The sequence below is a fragment of the Nipponia nippon genome, unplaced genomic scaffold (genome assembly GCF_047370975.1).
Source record: "Nipponia nippon isolate SJK-2023a ecotype South Korea unplaced genomic scaffold, ASM4737097v1 scaffold_7, whole genome shotgun sequence".
NCBI classification, from domain to species: domain Eukaryota; kingdom Metazoa; phylum Chordata; class Aves; order Pelecaniformes; family Threskiornithidae; genus Nipponia; species Nipponia nippon.
The window spans coordinates 27,726,386-27,744,442 of NW_028262391.1; the positions used below are offsets into that span (position 1 = coordinate 27,726,386).

Here is an 18,057-nt window from a genome sequence, read left to right on the forward strand (position 1 = left end):
CACAGGTCTGTACTTCTTCAAACTAGTTGGAAGATTCCCTCCAAGAATAAGCTCTTCTAAATACCACAGAATATTTACTTTTATCGCAACTGTTGTAGCTGGTTTCATTTCCTTATATAAGTTGTGGAATATGCTTTTATTATATGATATTCTATTTCACATTTTCATTCACAGAGTGGAGTCTTACATGGGGACTTAATAGTTATGGCATTGCCATTCTATGTTAATGTTTCTTACAACTGAATTTTACTTCCTATTGTTATTGATGCTTTAGAGCCATTGATTTCATATCTGAAAATCCAAAGCGTGCAGTAGAAGTATTGGTGCTTCTAATTTTCCTCATGTGAAATATTTATAGCTTAGTCATGTTAAAGAAGCATCTCCAAACATTTCAGAAGTTAGGCAAAAAGCCATCAACAAGTCTTCACTGTGGCCTTTCACAGGGTAAAGAAAATAAGCGATTCAGTTCCATGTGGATTATGTTTAGTACCTATTCAGGACTACAGCATCCTTGGTCAGTGGCCTGTCATGTTCCTGAACTTTCCTAAAGGTCCTAACATAGGCAGGACTCAAGAATTATCACCTTTCATTTTAGCTTCTCCTGCAACAATCCTTGCTTCATTTTAAAGAATTGATTTTTTCTAAAAGCTACTCTTCAATAATGTTGCTTTAGAACATAGCAGTTACTTATAAACATTTTATTGTTGTTGATGCTTTCAGAGGGAGATGAAGAAGATGAAGCTAACAAAATAGAAGCTTTACATAAGAGAAGAAACCTTTTGGCTGCCTTTAGCAAGCTGATAATTTATGACATTGTGGACATGCATGCAGCAGCAGATATCTTCAAACACTATATGAAGGTACAGCTCTGTGTATTCTCCTCTTCCTAACTGAACACAAATTGTAGTGTCAGGCCCCCTCTTCCTCTCCCTTCCAGTGCAGTAGTTAAAGGTTGAACACTTTTGAAAGCTTTTCCAGCCTTATTTGATTTCCAGTAATAGTTCTTCCTTTCCAAATTACACCTGCCACTGAGAAGCACTAAGCTCTGAACTTCCTCTCCTATGTAGCAGGAGTGCCTTATTAAAGGCAGCACCAAAAGCTGGTCCTACAAGGTGCTCAGTATTTCCAGAGAGGCTCCTCTCTACAGAAAATTTCTTATCCTGCTCCTCAAATTCATTTCTAGAACCCACAATAACAGCTGCCTGTTCAATGTCATATTGGACTGGGAGTCTCCCAATCTTGGTACTTGCCATAAGAAAGCAGTTTTTTTGGTGAGAAAAGATTGTTTTAAACAGGAAAGCAGTAAAAAAAAAAGCTCTATATGGTACTGCTGTAAGTGGGTATGCATTAACTGAATGTCTTACCAACTTACGCTGCTTCCATACAGTATTTATATGTATACATATGAAATTCAAAAAGACTTGCTGCTCATCTACCACTGCACCCTGTACTTGTGAGTTTACCTGCCAGAAAACAGGCATGTTAGCAGTCCTGACACTGCCAAGCAACACAAAGCCCCTCAGATTATATCAAATTGCCAGGTATACCTCACCTCTCTCTCTGTAAGGGATTAGTCATCACAAAGATGACAATAAAGGAGGAGAACCTGGAGTGAGGAGCAGGTCCTTTACTATAGATAGTGTTTGAGATGTTGATGTGAAATATAAAGGATTTAACTTTAAATCCTCCTTCTTCTGTTCGTTAGGAGCATGCAGGGCAATCAAATCCCCAGTGCACACTCTAGCCATCAGCCAGGTCACTGTTCAGGGTTAGTCCTGCTTTGGGATTTTTTTCCGGAGCAGGAGTTTCAAACTGAAGCTGTCACAATCCAGGTTAGTTTCCTACCTGCTGCTCTAGGTTGGTCTTCTCCCCTCCTTCTTCTGAAATTGAGGGAGAGTGAGAGAATTTGAATTTAAATTGGAATACAAACTAGAAGGATGTCTGTACCAAAGAAGGCAGGAGCAATATTTAAGAGGGAAAGAGGTTTTTTGGCAACTGCTGCCTTTTCACAACAAGAATTACAAGTAATCTTTCTGTCAGGAAAACTGTAAGAAATTGTATAAGAGGTTCAATTTAAAATTTAAAGAGGTTTTTTTCCACATTTTTCCTAGTACTACAATGACTATGGAGATATCATTAAGGAAACCCTGAGCAAAACAAGGCAAATTGATAAAATCCAGTGTGCAAAGACACTCATTCTCAGTTTGCAACAGGTAAGACTATTGATTTTTGTTAGAAATGCCTCACTGCAAAAAATACTGGACAGGATTTTCTCTGGTGCACTTTACAATGAAGCAAAAATACTACAGTTCTGTTAAGAGATTATCTTGCTCCTCAATTCAGGCTGTCACTGTTCATTTGTCTCTGTAATCTCTGTCTCCTTAAGCCCACAATGGCAAAGTTTTGGTCAGATTAAAATGGAAGAAAGGGAGAGAAGAGCCTTGAAGGCAATTTGGTCCAAGCTGATTCATAGCATTTGTTTACTAGTACCTAGTGAACAAGAAAAATTAGGGTGACTTTTTCTTCTTATAATTAGCTGGAAATAATGCATCTTCTTTACATTTTGTCTAAATACTGAATGATTTTTCAAACTTCAAGCTAATTAGTTTAAGTCTTCCAATATTGTTAAACATGTTTTTTCCCTGAAAAATTTGCTTTGTATCAACCATAAATTATTGGCTTGATGATGAAATCCATCCTTGTTCTGCCAACAGCACAAAGTGTGTGCTTCACTAAATACCATTTAGGCCCTTGAAGTACTAGCTATATCCGTTACATAGAGAAATTACTTTCATAAATTAGATGTTTTCAAGAAATCAGCTGGGCCTCCCACAATTCATTCCAGAGTACTAAGGGATTTCCTGTAGCAATCTGGAAGCTGAGAGATGTGAAGAGTTGAGAAAAACAGATGTACTTCCAGCAGAATCAGCGAGTGTCAAAGTAGCTCCTGTCTTTAAAACTTGGAGAGAGGAAGAAGCCAGGTGCCATAGATCAGTCAGCCTAATATAATTTCATTAAAAAAAAAAAAAGAGACAAGCTATTTGCAAGTGCCTAAGTGATAGGTAACAGCCAGTATGAATTTGTCAAGGAGAAATCATGTCAAATTAAGCTGCTTTCATTAATTATATGGTAACAGAGCTTGTGGATATCAGAGAAACAGTAGATTTAATGCAACTTGATTTAATATTGTCACTGACACTGTCTCCCTTGATATTCTCATTAGCAAGTTAGGAAAATGTGGTCTAAATGGCAATACCAGAAGAAAATATAGAACTGATTGGAAAACTACTGAGTAGTTCATTATTGTACTGAAAGGGCATTATCAAGCAGGCTTTGAAGGCATTTACCCAGTAATGCTGTTCAGGTATTCATTAAGTCTTGAATGTTGGAATAGCAATTTTGCTTCCTAAATTCAAAGAAGATGCTGATCTGATGGGTGATGTAGGTATTTTAGAAAACAGCATAAGAATGCAGAACCATCTTGATGAGTTGGGAGAATAATAAATGCAAATCAATGAAGGTAAGTGCAAAATTCTGTTTAAGAGTTATCATCTGCACAAGTACAAGATGGGGGTAATTGGCAAACAGCAGTTACACAGAAGAAAGTCTGGGAACTGAAGTGGATTGGAAGTTGAATGTAAGAGAGCTCCGTTACATCTCTGTGAGAAAAGTTGTAATGTCCACTCCTAGCTGTAACTGCTTAAGAACAAAAGTCTTACTCAAGAAGTGTTTTCTACCTCAGATTTTAACAGTTGAATTCTTTCTCTAGCTGTTTAATGAGCTTGTTCAGGAACAAGGTCCCAATTTGGACAGGACATCTGCCCATGTTAGTGGAATTAAGGAACTGGCCCGTCGATTTGCCCTCACTTTCGGCTTGGATCAGATCAAGACAAGAGAGGCTGTGGCCACACTACACAAGTGAGTGGTGGTAAATAAACTAGATTTTTATATTACTTCAGATTAAAACTTTTGCTCAGCATACCTTTTCTAAAGGTACATAATCTTAACAGGTCCTGGAATAATGATATATTTTTTCTAGTTTATGTAGAAAAATGGTGGGCAGTGTACATGTATGTATGTAAGAAAGGAAGAAAAACTAGCTGCTACCTAATTATTTGTTGGAATTTATTGGAATGGCCATGTTTATCTATCTCAGGTAAAGCCAGTGGTATTATACATATTTGTGTGGACTGTATCTAACAACTGTAGATAGTTCTTTGTACCAGACCACTGTGGATTCTCTAGGCACCAAGGGCTTTTATAAAAAGATATTCCAAAAATATTTTGGAAATCTTTTTTTGAAAGTGGATTGAAGCTTTTTATGTCAGTGCTGCGTAGGAAAGTATAGAAAGGTGCTGCTAAATTTAAATTATGACTTTCCCGTGCTATAAAAAGGTGAAAAGATTAAAGTTTGCTATCTCAGAGATTAAGTCATTAAGACTAAGATTAGCAAAACATGATCAAAATGCTACCAGACACTTTAAGCAAAAGAGAAGTCAAGACATGCATGCGCCCTTATTGGACAATGTGAAAGTAAATTGTTTTCTTTAGTCTTAAATGATAAAGCAAAGATAAGGCAGAGATGCATGTATCAATGTATTGGTAAGTAAATTCTCTTCTCTGACTCTTGATGCAAAAGTTATATCTTGTTATATCTTACGTATTATTCTTATTGCAAGCTTCTGCTTCATGCAGAAACAAGAAAGAGCCAATTGGCTATTCCTGCTAAGGGGGTGGCTTTCAGCACCTGCCAGGTTTCTTAGATTGTGATAAGTTCCTTCTTACCATGTGACTGGCAATATGTTGTCTTTGAGATTCAATCCTCACAAATTGAGAGGGAACATTTGATTCCCCTTTGTCCAAACACAGCTGTTTGCTAGTAATGGGGGGAAAAAAAAAAAGTTACAATGGTATATAAAGAATTTCATCACAGTTCAGATTTTTGGCAGCATTTAGAAGTGATGGATGACTTTTTTGTTACAAATGTCTGAAAATTTTAATATTTCTTTACTAGAGATGGCATAGAGTTTGCCTTCAAATATCAGAATCAAAAAGGACAAGACTATCCACCTCCTAATCTTGCTTTCCTTGAAGTGCTTAGTGAATTTTCTTCTAAACTCTTGCGACAGGACAAAAAGACTGTGTAAGTAATGCTCCATTTTCTTCTGTGGGTTTTGCTGGGCTCTGTTAATCACTGTAGCGTGTGTTTAAGCACTCTGCTTTGAGGTTTTCACAATCTAATGAGGGCTATAGGAAGTACCAGTGAGACATTTCACATACATAGTTATTCATCGTTTTATATTTTAAAGTAATAAAAATAAATGAGAAAAGGAGAATCAGATCCACTGATGAGGTGAGCTTGAGACCTCACAAAACAATGTTCCTTAAAATTTCCCATGGGGCACTGGAAATAAAAAACAGTCTTTTTTTTTTTAGGCTAGAAGAAAAAAAGAAAATAATGTTAGCAGTGCAGGAAATCTACAGGCCTGTAAACACTGCAGTAACATCTGTTTCTGTTAGATATTTACATAAAATGTAAACATTATTTCAATATTTATTTCAATATATTGAGTTAAACTGGGAAATAAAGGTTTGTCAAAGCTTCTGTTACTGGCACAACAGGATAAAGAAAGAGGCTGAGAGACATGACTTGTTGGTTAGGACAGAACAGGGTGGTAGAGACCTGGGAGGCTAAAACAAGCAGCCTGAATTTGTTACAGCGCGTAATTACTGCAGATGAAATGCTGGAAATGTAATAAATCGGAGGTATTGTTGATAAGATCTGAATAAAGAGCAAGAAATACTGTTTTATGAGGACCATTTGAACAGACTGTCAAGACAGGCTGTGGGTATCAACAGAATGGGCAAAGAGAAAACTGCATTAGTAAGGGCAAGTTCGGACTAAAGACATGTTGTCAGCATCACTGCGGAGGTAACGCTCTACATTTCAAATAAGTACGTAGCAAATATCCAGGATTTGGCCACAGTGCAGAAGTAGTAAGGGAAAAAGGAAGAGGGCTCCAGTCAAAAATCAGGCAAGCGCTACGTGCCCAGTGTAGAACTGAATTCTTTGAATAACTTTATCACTGTTTAAAAAACGCAATTGCCAAATCTTCTGATTTATGGTTATAGATATCTTTCCATTCAATTTTCTGACCACAATGAGTGTAAGTCATATGTATCTACTATAACTACCTCAACTGATTCTTTTTGTCAAACTTTTCTGTAGTTTTTCTGTGAAGACATTTGTTTTGAAGGACTTTTCTATTAGGGTTAACAATTACGTACAATTATCTGTGTTATAAAAAATGCATCTTGGTTAACTTTGTATAATTTTTACCGTGTACACATTTGAACCAATTTATTTTTTTTATTGCATCAATATTTGTTAATTCAGCAAACACAGTAGAAGAAATAGTGAAACGAGCTTGAGAAGTGGATGATCCAGTTGGGCTAGCTTGGCACTCAGTTTTTGAAACTGCTCTTCATTGTTATATCCTTGAATCTTGTCAACCTCTGTCCTATTCTTCAGGACAGGACTTAAGGATAATAGGATTGTATTACTATCTTCCTAGCTGAACCATAGGTTCTCCTGCATCTGTTAGTTTGTGTCATTAGCCTGATTCCTATATAATTTAGTGAAGCTTATCCTTCCTGTACAGTAATCATCCCTTGCACAAGTTTCTCCAGTGTCTAAAATTTAAAGCTACATCATTCTGTACAGTTTATGCGTCAGCTTAATTTGACCTGATCCTTTGCATGAAATTCAGTACTTCAGGAGATTTTGTTCTTTAGCCTTCTATGTTGCCATTTAAATTTTTTTCTCAAAGGTTCTCCTTCTCCATTCATTGATGCCCACATACACAACCACTGGCTTTTTCGCAGGACTGTAAAGATTGCTGTGATGGAGTCCATTTCTCCTGGTTTTAGCTGTCTTTAGGTAGTCACCTGAGTTATTTACTTCAGCTGGATTCGAAGATGAGTGAAAAGAAATAGGCCCTTTAGGACATGATTTGTCTGATGTGTGCTAAATTACTACTGCTTTAAGATGAGTTGAGACATGCTCTAGATTCCATTGGCAGTGGTGACTGTGAAAAGAGTCAAGATAACTTGCTTATATGTAAAGATTTCTTTTGGAGATATCTGCATTCCTTCCCTTGAGAGATCTGTCGTGTTTGCACCCATCACGCAATGGCTGCATTGCCTGTGGTGCTTCACTGACATTACGTACTCAGCTATACTCTGGAGGGTTGATTTGTCCTTCTCTGTAGCATGACTCCTCCAATCCACAGGGACCTCTCCCCCTCCCTCCAAAGGGGTTGCCTATGAACAGGAAGGTACGTGACCACCATCTGGTGGAGAAGTCCTGTGCACAGGATCATTTGCCTCCCTCCCCGGCTTGATCTCCTCCTGCCCAGTGACTGTCTCAAAACTCAGCAATGGTCTGTTAGTCTGGAGGCAAAAGTGCTCTAGAATAACCCTGAAAGCCTCATGAGCATATACCTGCCTGTCCTCCAACTTGGCTTCCCAACCCAAATAAATGAATTATCTACTTGATATGTCTGTGTATGTCATCTGCCCTTGGTGCAAAATACCATTCCTGTCGCAGTTCAGCAAACACTGCTCTTTTGCAGGGCTTCTACTTCCTTTCTGCTTTACTGCTGGCTTTTTTATTTTGATGGAGAAAAGGGACACGTTTCCAGCTTGGGAATGGGGCAGCAGCATTTGTTTAATTTAGTTTTCCTATCCTATTTATTTATTCAGCTTCTTGTTTTATGAGTAACCTCCAGAATCAGTGATAGCCATTTATGGATTTATTCAAAGCTATGGATTTAATATAAACTATACATTTAAGGTGCCAGGCTCTTACAGTTGGCAGAAAAAGGTTTGTACTAACGCAGTTACAAACACACAAGGCAGATACAGGCAGGGAAATGCTGAGGAGGTGAATTGCCCTGTGGAGGCATTTATTTCCATTTATTTCTCTCAAATAGAGACTGTTAGCTTAGACTAGACAACTGACTGTTGAGTGTCTTAAGTCAGATGGGACAGAGCTTCAGCCTGGTGTTCTTACTTCAGAAATTCAGAGTTTCGGTCCTCATTGAAGCTGGCAAGAACTGCCAGTATGAAGCTCCTCTAAAATGCTGAGCAAAAGTTGTATGAAGTTTGGCATCTAATCAGTAAAGAACCCCCAAGTGGTGTAGTTTTTCCTTCTTCACAATTCAGGCATAACCTGTGCAGTCTAGTTTTGTAAATATAAATTGGATGCAGGAAAAGTTCTTACTTTCCAAGACTATTCTGCAGATAAATTCTCTAAAGTCATGAAGCACTCAAGTGTTGTACTGTTTGGTACTGTAAAAGAGAGAGAATAAACCAATAATTTCCCATTCAATGCGAGGTTTGGATGTTACTCAGTTTACACGTGAAAAGGGGAAGGAAGAAGCAGTCACAATATTGAATAGAACAGTAGACAGAAAAACTGTTGTTTCTTGAGCAAAGTCATCCTGTTCACTGAGTGAAAAAAAATCCCATTAAAAATTGGATGTGGTTGTTACCCAGGCATATACAGTGTGGCTCCTTGTCCTATTCTGATACCTAGATCACATAAGAAGTTTGAGCCTGCCGTGAGCTAACAGAGGAAAAGGGAGATTGAGAGTTCATTTCCATGCAGAATTTGTGGGTTTGACTCCCGCTTGATGACAACCTGGCAACGTGGTATTAAATGAAATCATGATTGAAGGGTGCACCCTAATGTATTTGCAGGAAGGGCAGAGGTAATGTTGAAGAATCCTGAGGTCTCTTGCCTAAATTCTGAATGCTTGGTTCTGCAGCTTGAAATTAATTAGAATCACTTTCATGTGGATTTGCATATTCATTTTAAGGACTACTTCCAATATCATAATTAAATAATCAATGGAAAAATAAAACAACCCAAATGCCCTCCAGACCATATACAGAAGGGAGGTTGTTTGGTTCCTCCCGTAAGTTAACAAGCGTGCATTGGACTTCTCCATGGCAGTGGAACAGATCTTCCATTTTTTTATTGAAAAATAACTTCTTGCATTTGAGGAAACCATTTCTCTTGTTCTAAGATGCAAAAGGATATCCTACATCCTCACAATAGCGGTTCTAATTCAGTCTGTCTGTTGACACAGTAGCAATATATAGAAGTGGCTTCCTCACTAAGCAAAATAGAAAAGGAATTCAAGTAGAGTGTGCTGTGAATGATCACAGGCAAATGTGGGAGGAAGATGTTGGGGAGAGAACGTTTTCTATAGTTTATCTGTGAGTAACCTGTGCATGATTAACTATGTTATTTTGTTTTGAGGGAATGACATGTATGCTTATTCAGTCAGAGATACTATGCCAGCATATGTTATTAAACTAAAATAAGGAAACACCATGTGGGATTTGTGCTAAACTTTCAACAATGTGAAGAGGGCTTGCAGATTAATTAAAGAGGAAACAATATGCTGTGCCTCTGTACTCATTGTCTTTTATTTTCAGTCACTCCTACTTAGAGAAGTTTCTGACAGAACAGATGATGGAAAGAAGAGAAGATGTATGGCTTCCACTCATTTCCTATAGAAACTCACTAGTTACGGGTGGTGAAGACGACAGAATGTCTGTTAACAGTGGAAGCAGCAGCAGCAAAGCCTCTTCAGTGAGGAATAAGAAAGGACGACCACCGCTCCACAAAAAGAGAGTAGAAGGTTTGTATGGTTTTAGGTTGCCTGGTAGAGGTATTTCTCATTTTGTACATATATTACAGCCTTCCTTCAGGCCTTACAGCTCCTAAGAGCCCTTAGGGTTTATCAATTAATGCTGAAATATATGATATATTCTGTATGTAATAAAAACAAGACATCTGTTCTGCAAATTCCTATCAAGCTTGAACACTTCTTTATGAGAAATACCATTGTGAGTGCCTGTTCTTGTCCGTCTTCACTGGGATTTGCAGATTCAGAACTATTAAAAGCCATTATTGAAGTTGGAAACAGGAGGTTGTGGAGTTATCTGCTCTACACCTTTCTCGGTCATGGACTTCTGGTTTTCTGCCTATGCTTCAGTCTGGAGCCGTTGTTAATTAACAGGGTGTTAGAGCAAACCCAAGGCAGAAATTCTGATATAGATCTGTATTTTTGCAGGACCACTGGAGAACACTAAAAAGACACCTTCTTTTATTTAAAACAGTATTGACATCCAGTGTCTGTATTTACTCTTTCTGTGACTTCAGGCATGTTTATCAGGAATTTGGCTATGATAGCCAATTTCTTCAAAGATTGCATCTGTTCTTGGTTAATCGGTGTGATATAGTGTGTACTTTGGCGAATATAAATTTACTTTTTCACTCCAGAGTAGGTGTAAGTGTGATCTTTAGACTTCAATAATTTTTCCAAGGTCAATATCTATGATAGTAACTCCTCAGTGAGGAATCTAATGGCTGAATATACAGCAATTTCCCAAAATATTCTTGAAAAGTTTGTCCATATGCACATCTACAATCAGGTCCATTCTCCACTACAGCTTATGTTGAGCGGTACGTGCACCAAGTCCTTCAGTTTCTTACAGCCAGAGTTTAGGTAGATAAAATACTGCTTCCTTTCTTCAAACACTATTTTGCTTCCTTCAGGATGCCATGTTTTTCACAGAATTCAACTGCTGAGGTTTTTTTCTTTCCTTTTGCCTCTGTAACGCAAGTCTCAATCTTATAACGTAGTGTTTATGGCAGTTTGCCTCATGCTTTTTCATGTCCTCCTCTTTCAATGATCAGCAGAAGGGAGAATTGACCTGCAACACTTTACATTTGAATATCCCCTTTCTTTGCAACAGCTGTGGTTTTGAATTTTCCATAAACATCACTGACTTAAAAATTATGTAGGCTATTTGTTCAGTTCCTGAAAGATCTGAATGTACAGCACTTTCCACCAGGAGATCCTCTAGCTGTAATACAGACTACGGGTCTGACAGGATTCAGACATCTACAGAGGATATGAGGGTCTGTTCACATTCTACCAACACCGTGTCATCAGCAGAAACCCAGAATTTATCTTACCTTAGGCAGAGTGGTCTAATGTCACTGTTCACTACAGTAACCCGAAATTCCCCTCTTAGTAATCTGTGGCCAGAAAAAGAACTGATGAACACTGCCTCACATGAGGTACTCTTGTGGGTGGGGTTTGGGCACGTCCTTTGAATACTGCAAATACATCTCTGAGTCACAGTATAACATTCAAGGACATCACATTTTGAACACTGGTTAGCAAGTGATTCCACTCTCCTTTCTTCAGTGTGAAACCTAATAGACCTTAAATTCATAGATCACTATGTAGACCTTCATTACTTATGAAAGCTTTGCTATACAACCTCAGTATATGGGTCCAGGAAGGATGTATAGCTCATTGTTGTTTGTTTTAGCCCGTAACTGTATAACTGTCTTTTCCTTGATAGATGCCTTTATTGTAGAATTTGACTGCTTGGTAGATGATAGAACTGAAAAGTTACCAGCAAGTGCTTTCTACTGACAGCAGCAACACAAGCTCTATGGTCTTTCCATACATAGAAGGATATGCAATGCAAGCACCAGAAGTCTTGGTTTAGACATGTATTGATACAGGACATTTGATATCATATGTTAAAAAAAGCCTCACAATAATATAAACAGTTGGAAGGACACCACATACTTAATTTTCGGATGCTTCTTGATGTGCAGTAGGCATTACTGATTGTGTTATGCCCTAAGTATACTTCCTTTTGAATATTGGAAAAAGGAAGGCCCAGAAAACTTGGAGCCAGATTGTCTGTATTTTTCACAGGAAGACATAGATTTCTGTCTTATTTTGTATGTACCAATAATGAGCTCATGAAATAATCAGAGATTTAATCCTCAGAAATAAGTACTTACTGTTCACTTGTCTGTATAACTTGAGCTATGAAGAACCAGCCTTAACAAGCAGCTGGTTAAAGTTAACAGCCTACAAATTAACTGATGGTCTATATGTAGTATGTACACAGGTCTTTGTTGGGTTTTCATCTTTACATATTTTTATAACTCTTGCAGCGTCCTAGCTTTAATCTTAATCTGGCAATAAAGTTACAAATGTGGGCCTCTATTTAAATCCTGCTAAGATTTTTTTTTTCTTTAAATTCCTCTCTAAAGAAACTAAAATAAGGGCAGGGTCACTGCATATCCTTGCATCAAAGAACCATAACTAGTCCCCTGTGGTTCCTTTCTCACCTAAATCCAGTGTATATTGGGTTCAGCAGACTGTCCGGGTTGGAGAACATTGCCTGTTGCTACTGAAAGTAAATCTGCTCTGTGGCATTTCTTCATAATGCCTTAAGGAAATCAAACATGGATAGGATTTAGAAAAAAAATCTCTAACATTATAAAAGGTTCAAAGGTAAATTCGAGAATAAATAGGCAAGTTTTTAGACAACGTTTATGTCCAAAGGGTAATAAAACGTAGGAAAAATTAAAAGATCCATTGAGATTCCCATCTTACTTTCTCACCACACGTCTTCCTGTTAGTAAATCTGTGATCTTGTCTTCTTCTTTCTTGTCATCTCCCCTGTCTTTCACTTGCTCCAGCAACTTAAATCTTCTTTCTACATATCTCTTGCCTACGCACTTGTCTGCTCTATCACAGTCTCCTCAAGTCCCCCCTCGTCCTTCCTCTCTGGTTTGCTCCCTTCACAATATGAGCACAGCATCCCGCTTATACCTTCAATCACCTTCCCATCTCCATTCCTCCTATCTGCTCTGAACTCTAAATACACTGTCTGAAATCACTATTTAGTGTTCACACCAGCCAGACCACTTCTCTTATTTAAAATGTCCCCTCTGTACTCCACTGAAATGGTTCTTACTGAAGTTTCTGAAGATCTATGCTGACCAGATTTGGGGTTTTATCCTCCACTCTCATCTTACTGTTCAACTATATCTTGGTTGCTGTATGCATATGAGATAAACAGTCTTATATTTAGATTGTAAACTCAATAATTGGGAATTATTTTTTTTACGTGTGTGCAAGACATGACAATTTAGGTAGTGCTGCAATACAATATTTGTCTACAGTGGGGTGTTTGTTTGTTTGTTTGTTAAATATTTCTACTTTAAATTGTTGTTATTGCTGAGAATAGCTGGTAGTAATCCTTCCTTAAAAGAACACAAAATAAAATTAGAGCTGAAAATTTTATCATTTTGAGTATTTATCCAGTTGATTTCTTAAAGGCACACTTGTTTTAAAAGACACTGAACTGTTGAAAATCAAATTTGGAGAAGGTGCTGCAACTAAAAGTAACTATATCGAAGTGTGTCAGTAGATGGAAGGCTCTCGTTACTAACGCAAGGTATTCGTTCAGCGAGTTGGCTGAACGGACCTGAAGGCAATAATACTGCACTGCATATTATCAGAACTGTGTCAGTAATTTTAAATGTTCTTTTTCTAGATGAGAGCCTAGAAGGCTCATGGCTGAACAGGAATGAAAACATACATACTCCAGGGACACTGCAAGCACCACAGCTCACCTCAACTGTCTTGAGAGAGAACACTAGACAAATGGGAGAGCAGATCCAGGAGCACGAGTCAGAGCAGGGATCTGAACAAGATTTTTTACACAAGTAAGTGTTGGAATTTCAGTTTCAAATACAGTGAGCCAGACAACAGAGTTGCATATTATTTATACAGATAGTCTGTGCCTCCATAACTGCAGCATTTGTTTGCAAAACCAACTGGAAATGTCTTGGCTATAGCTCAGCAATACTTCCATTATTTTCAGTTCCCAGGAAAAATATGTTGTAATGGAATCATGGTAGAAATTCCTTATGTTAAAATTATCTCATAGCATAACCATGCGATTATGGTTAAATCTTCCTAGTGTTTGTGGCCCCAGGCTGGATTGAACTGTTTCTCTAAAGATCTGTTAGATGTTCTCTTTTCTTTCCCTCTGCCCTATGTTATAGTACAGTTAAGGTTCTCCAGACATCCTAACTGATTTCTTGTAAATTAACTCTTCAGTGCAAGTCTAGCTGCTGAGCTAGTAATTCCTGTTTCTGGGATAATTGCCTGCAGGCAATTTTATTTTGCCCTAAATTATATATACTTTTTGTCACTAAACTCCCATTTTATCACATCCATTTAGAGGGGAAAAATATTGGTTATTATTTGTCAGTAGAATGCAATTATGTGATATTTCTATTAATCTGAAGATACAAAATCATATCTGGTTCAGAGACTGTTTTATAACTGTTACAGCCAGATTTACTGATCTGATTTATCTGTATCAAAAAGTCATAATATGCTGACCAGATGAATCAGGTTTCTACTAATGTAGTATAGTATAAAATAGCCAGATTATGCCTCTTGGTTTTCCTCCAGCTTTTGTCCATCGTGGTTTTTTTGATATGCACTCACCCTGTTCGATCCTAACCTTTTCTTCTTCATCCTGCATTCTTCAATCATAGTATTTTCTAAGTAGAAATAATTAATAATGGTCATTTTGCCTGGGGAAGGTAAAATGTTCTCCAGTCTCAAATGACAAGGGTATATGTATACCACCATGTTGTACATATAAGCTATTAAAGTTTGCCAATTTGTGACGACAGGTTCTCAAAAAATCTGAGTGACTTCTAAAGAAGTGTTCTCTTTTGAAAGCATCACCTGCTCTTCTCCCTTGCTTGTGTGTGTAACATGCACAGGCATCAGCATTGCAACAGATTAAACCTTGATGTGATCCATTCATCAGTGCCCACCACAAGAGATACTTGCAGCTCAGCTGGCTACAAATAACTATTAATTTTTGAAGCACCTAATGTTTGGCATTTCCATAAATTAGTTCAGCCAACTTTCTTTCCCCATATTAACCATGTAACATCACCGTAAGACAGTGTGAGATAAGGTGGCAGGCTGGCTGGGCCGGTTCCCACTGCAAGTCAGTCCCAGAGTGTCTTTTCACCTTAATCCCACGGTATGCGAGGTTTGGGTTGATGTCTCTTACTTGCCTTTCTGAGGTCAAGGATTTGCCTCCCAATCTCCTGCCTCCCCAGATATTGCCATAACTTCTAGATTATAAGGAAGATGTTGTGGCTCTCAATTTCTCCTTAAAATTTTTCTACTCTGCAGTAAAAACAAAACAAAGAGAATTGCTGAAGCAGAACTTTCTTCCTGACCCTCTTTGATCTCGCCTACAACTAAGCTAAATCTCTCTCTGCGAACATTTAATTAGTTATGGAAAGTGGGACAGCTTCCAGTCACTGCGTTTTACTCCTGAGCCAGATGGCAGGCACTGCCTTAAGCTGTGGGAGAACCTTCCCCTTCTCTGGGGGGGGAAGTTGAACCAGGCTCTTCACCCAGGGCTCGAACCTTCGTTTCTCCTCTCTCAGATGAATGCTGCGAGAAGTTCACAGTGTGAACTGACAGTGGAGAATCCTTTCCTTTCAGCCTGGAGTTAGCTGCCCCACGCGTTTCCTACAGGTCAGCTTAGGAGAGCCAAAATGTAAAATAAATACAGAGCAGTCAGTTGCTGGACTAATGGGGCTAATAATGTCCAGAAGAATATTTTGTCCTAGGTTGTTTTCACATGGGTTATCCCAGTTTATTAAGTCAATCTTTTTAGAGTATGAGACTGCATAATAAAATAAAACCTGGTGTTGCTCTTGAAGAGCTGCACTTAGGTTACTACTGTTTCCTTGTGCTGCAATACACAAATCATATCAAATGCATTGCTGTCTACTACTGGATTTAGATGGTATTAAAACTACAGCCTTTAAGGTACTTACATGCAGATAAGTTACTGGATGCTTAAGTTGATCAGGGTATATCTTTAAAAGCAATTTGTTTTTCATGTTGTGTGACATTTTTGTTTTAAAATGTGTGTCAGTTATTAATTCTTGCTCATATTTTGCCTGATCTGAGACAGTGAAGTAGGATTTAATAAAATTAATTTTAGAAGAGCTCCCACTTCAGGTGCATGTCACACTAATGAATGAGTAATGTAGCATTTTATGTAGCTGTTTTTATTACAACAATTAATGGATTTTTTTTGTGCACATACAGTGAGAGGAGACAAGTTGTGGAAGGGAATCCAGAAGACGTGTACAATGATGGATGTGATTTAAATATCTTAATCTGAAGTATGGCCAGACACAAAACTTGAGGAGATAGATATTGTCTAAAAATAGCCAACTCAAAATTGTTAGTGTTCTCAGTCATAATGCTGCTTTGTGTTTGTTAGTCCCCAGATGCAGATATCTTGGTTGGGCCAACAGAAGCTAGAAGATTTAAATCGAAAGGACAGGACAGGAATGAACTACATGAAAGGGAGAACTGGTGTAAGGCATGCAGTGTAAGTGTTCAGAGCATCCTCATCTCCAGATCAGAACCATTTTAGATGACAATGCCACATTTTACATGTTACCTTTTCTGGGTTGTTGCCAGTAATTTCTGTGACATTTTAACTCTTGTTAATGAAGGCAGAGTAACAGCTTTGTAATGTTGGAATGGACACCGGGCCATGTGGCCCTCTAGCCCAGCGCTCTGCCTCTAGTTGTGGCCATAAGCGGGTGCCTAGTGAACAGGGCAGACAGACATGGCGTAATTCCCCATTATTCTCTCCCAGCCTTCAACTGTTTCCATTTCAGGGGGTTTCCATGACTTGTCTGTTAAGTAATTCCCCATGAACTCTTCCAATTTATTGTCCAGTCTTCCTGTGAACCTGTTTATGCTTCTTTCATCCACATCATCTTTTGCCAAGGCGTCCCACTGAGCAGCTAATGGAGGGAACACACGTGGGCGAACGCCAAAGCATTCTGTTGTACAAGGTGCTATGTGCTCTGGTGCCGATCCAGCCAAGTCTTTCAGCTCATCTTTCAGGATGGGGGCCAGAGCCTTTACCGAGACCAAGTCCTTACAGTGTTAGAAACTGGTCTTGGATTCACTGCTGGATTCCCAGGGATTTACCAGTGATCCTGGCAAACAGTGTAACTCTTTTTAGGAGAAGGGCAAGCAAACACACTGAGGTTATTGCCCTTTTCTTGTTAGGGACAAATTTAATTACTATTTATAATGATATTACACGGGACTTCCTGCTTTAGCCTCTGCAAGTGCTAGGTTTGTTTTTATGTATGATTTTTTTCCAGTTAACATTACAGAAAGCATGCTGGCTTTATTCTCAGCAGAAGCTTTTATGTGAAGGCATTAAGGGATAGAATTTGTGCATTCTTTTTAATGTCAAAGATCATGGTTGGGAAATTTAAATGCCTGGAAATGACTTTTTCTTTCACTTTATTTAATCAGACGAGGTCTAATGGAAGATGACGCTGAGCCCATTTTTGAAGATGTAATGATGTCCTCACGAGGTCAGCTAGAGGATATGAACGAAGAATTTGAGGACACAATGGTCATTGATCTGGTCAGTAAATCTTATTAATAGCAAATTTTAAATGGATGAAAGATAATTTAAGAGGAATTTTAAAAACACAAAAATTTCCAAAATTTTGAGCCTGATTTCCTGTTGTCTGAACATTAAAGAGCGGAAATGATCTGAATACGCCCTAGAACCTACAGCTGCAGACTTGGACCCAATTGATTTTTTTCATAGAAAGACAAGGAGCATTGTTTAGCACTCTTCCTCTCTAGTATTCTGGACTTGGGCCTTAGCAACTGCCTGAAGTACTGTCGTGCACCTGGGACTTGTCAACCTGTGAGAATCAGGTTATGATTTATAGCATATCAGGTGTAGCAGTGCAGCCCTCTTAGATGAGCGCTAAAGTAGCTGATCTGACTCACCATGCAGTCAGCCAAGGGCAGGAGGAGTGCTGGTGGGGGATGGAGGTGAGACCAGCTCACCCCATCTGATTGAATGTTACACAAAGCTGCCTGCTCGGCCTCAGGAAGTACAAATGGACTCCCTAAAATCCAGTAACAATGTTTGATTCCAGTTGTTAGTTGGCATTATCATGAGTTCAGAAACAGTATCATCTAAAGGTATTCTAGGTGTTGTTGCCTTCCCTATGCTATTGTCACAGCCATCACTCACTCTTTTGCTGACACGGCT

The 18,057-nt window shown here is 38.5% G+C and overlaps 1 protein-coding gene across 12 annotated transcripts in view; it reads left to right on the forward strand.

The window, feature by feature from the left end:
- STAG1 (STAG1 cohesin complex component) overlaps nt 1-18,057 on the forward strand; it is a 205,442-nt gene that overhangs the window by 183,867 nt on the left and 3,518 nt on the right. For 10 of the 12 annotated variants that reach the window (XM_087740483.1, XM_087740482.1, XM_087740486.1 and 7 more), the window contains 8 exons: nt 721-860; nt 2,112-2,213; nt 3,770-3,918; nt 5,015-5,143; nt 9,508-9,713; nt 13,453-13,624; nt 16,237-16,347; nt 17,298-17,412. In XM_087740483.1, the coding sequence (XP_087596609.1) occupies nt 721-860; nt 2,112-2,213; nt 3,770-3,918; nt 5,015-5,143; nt 9,508-9,713; nt 13,453-13,624; nt 16,237-16,347; nt 17,298-17,412 (1,124 nt within the window). The remainder of the gene's footprint in view (nt 1-720; nt 861-2,111; nt 2,214-3,769; nt 3,919-5,014; nt 5,144-9,507; nt 9,714-13,452; nt 13,625-16,236; nt 16,348-17,297; nt 17,413-18,057) is intronic. The other 2 variants (XM_087740488.1, XM_087740489.1) reach the window with 1 other exon arrangement.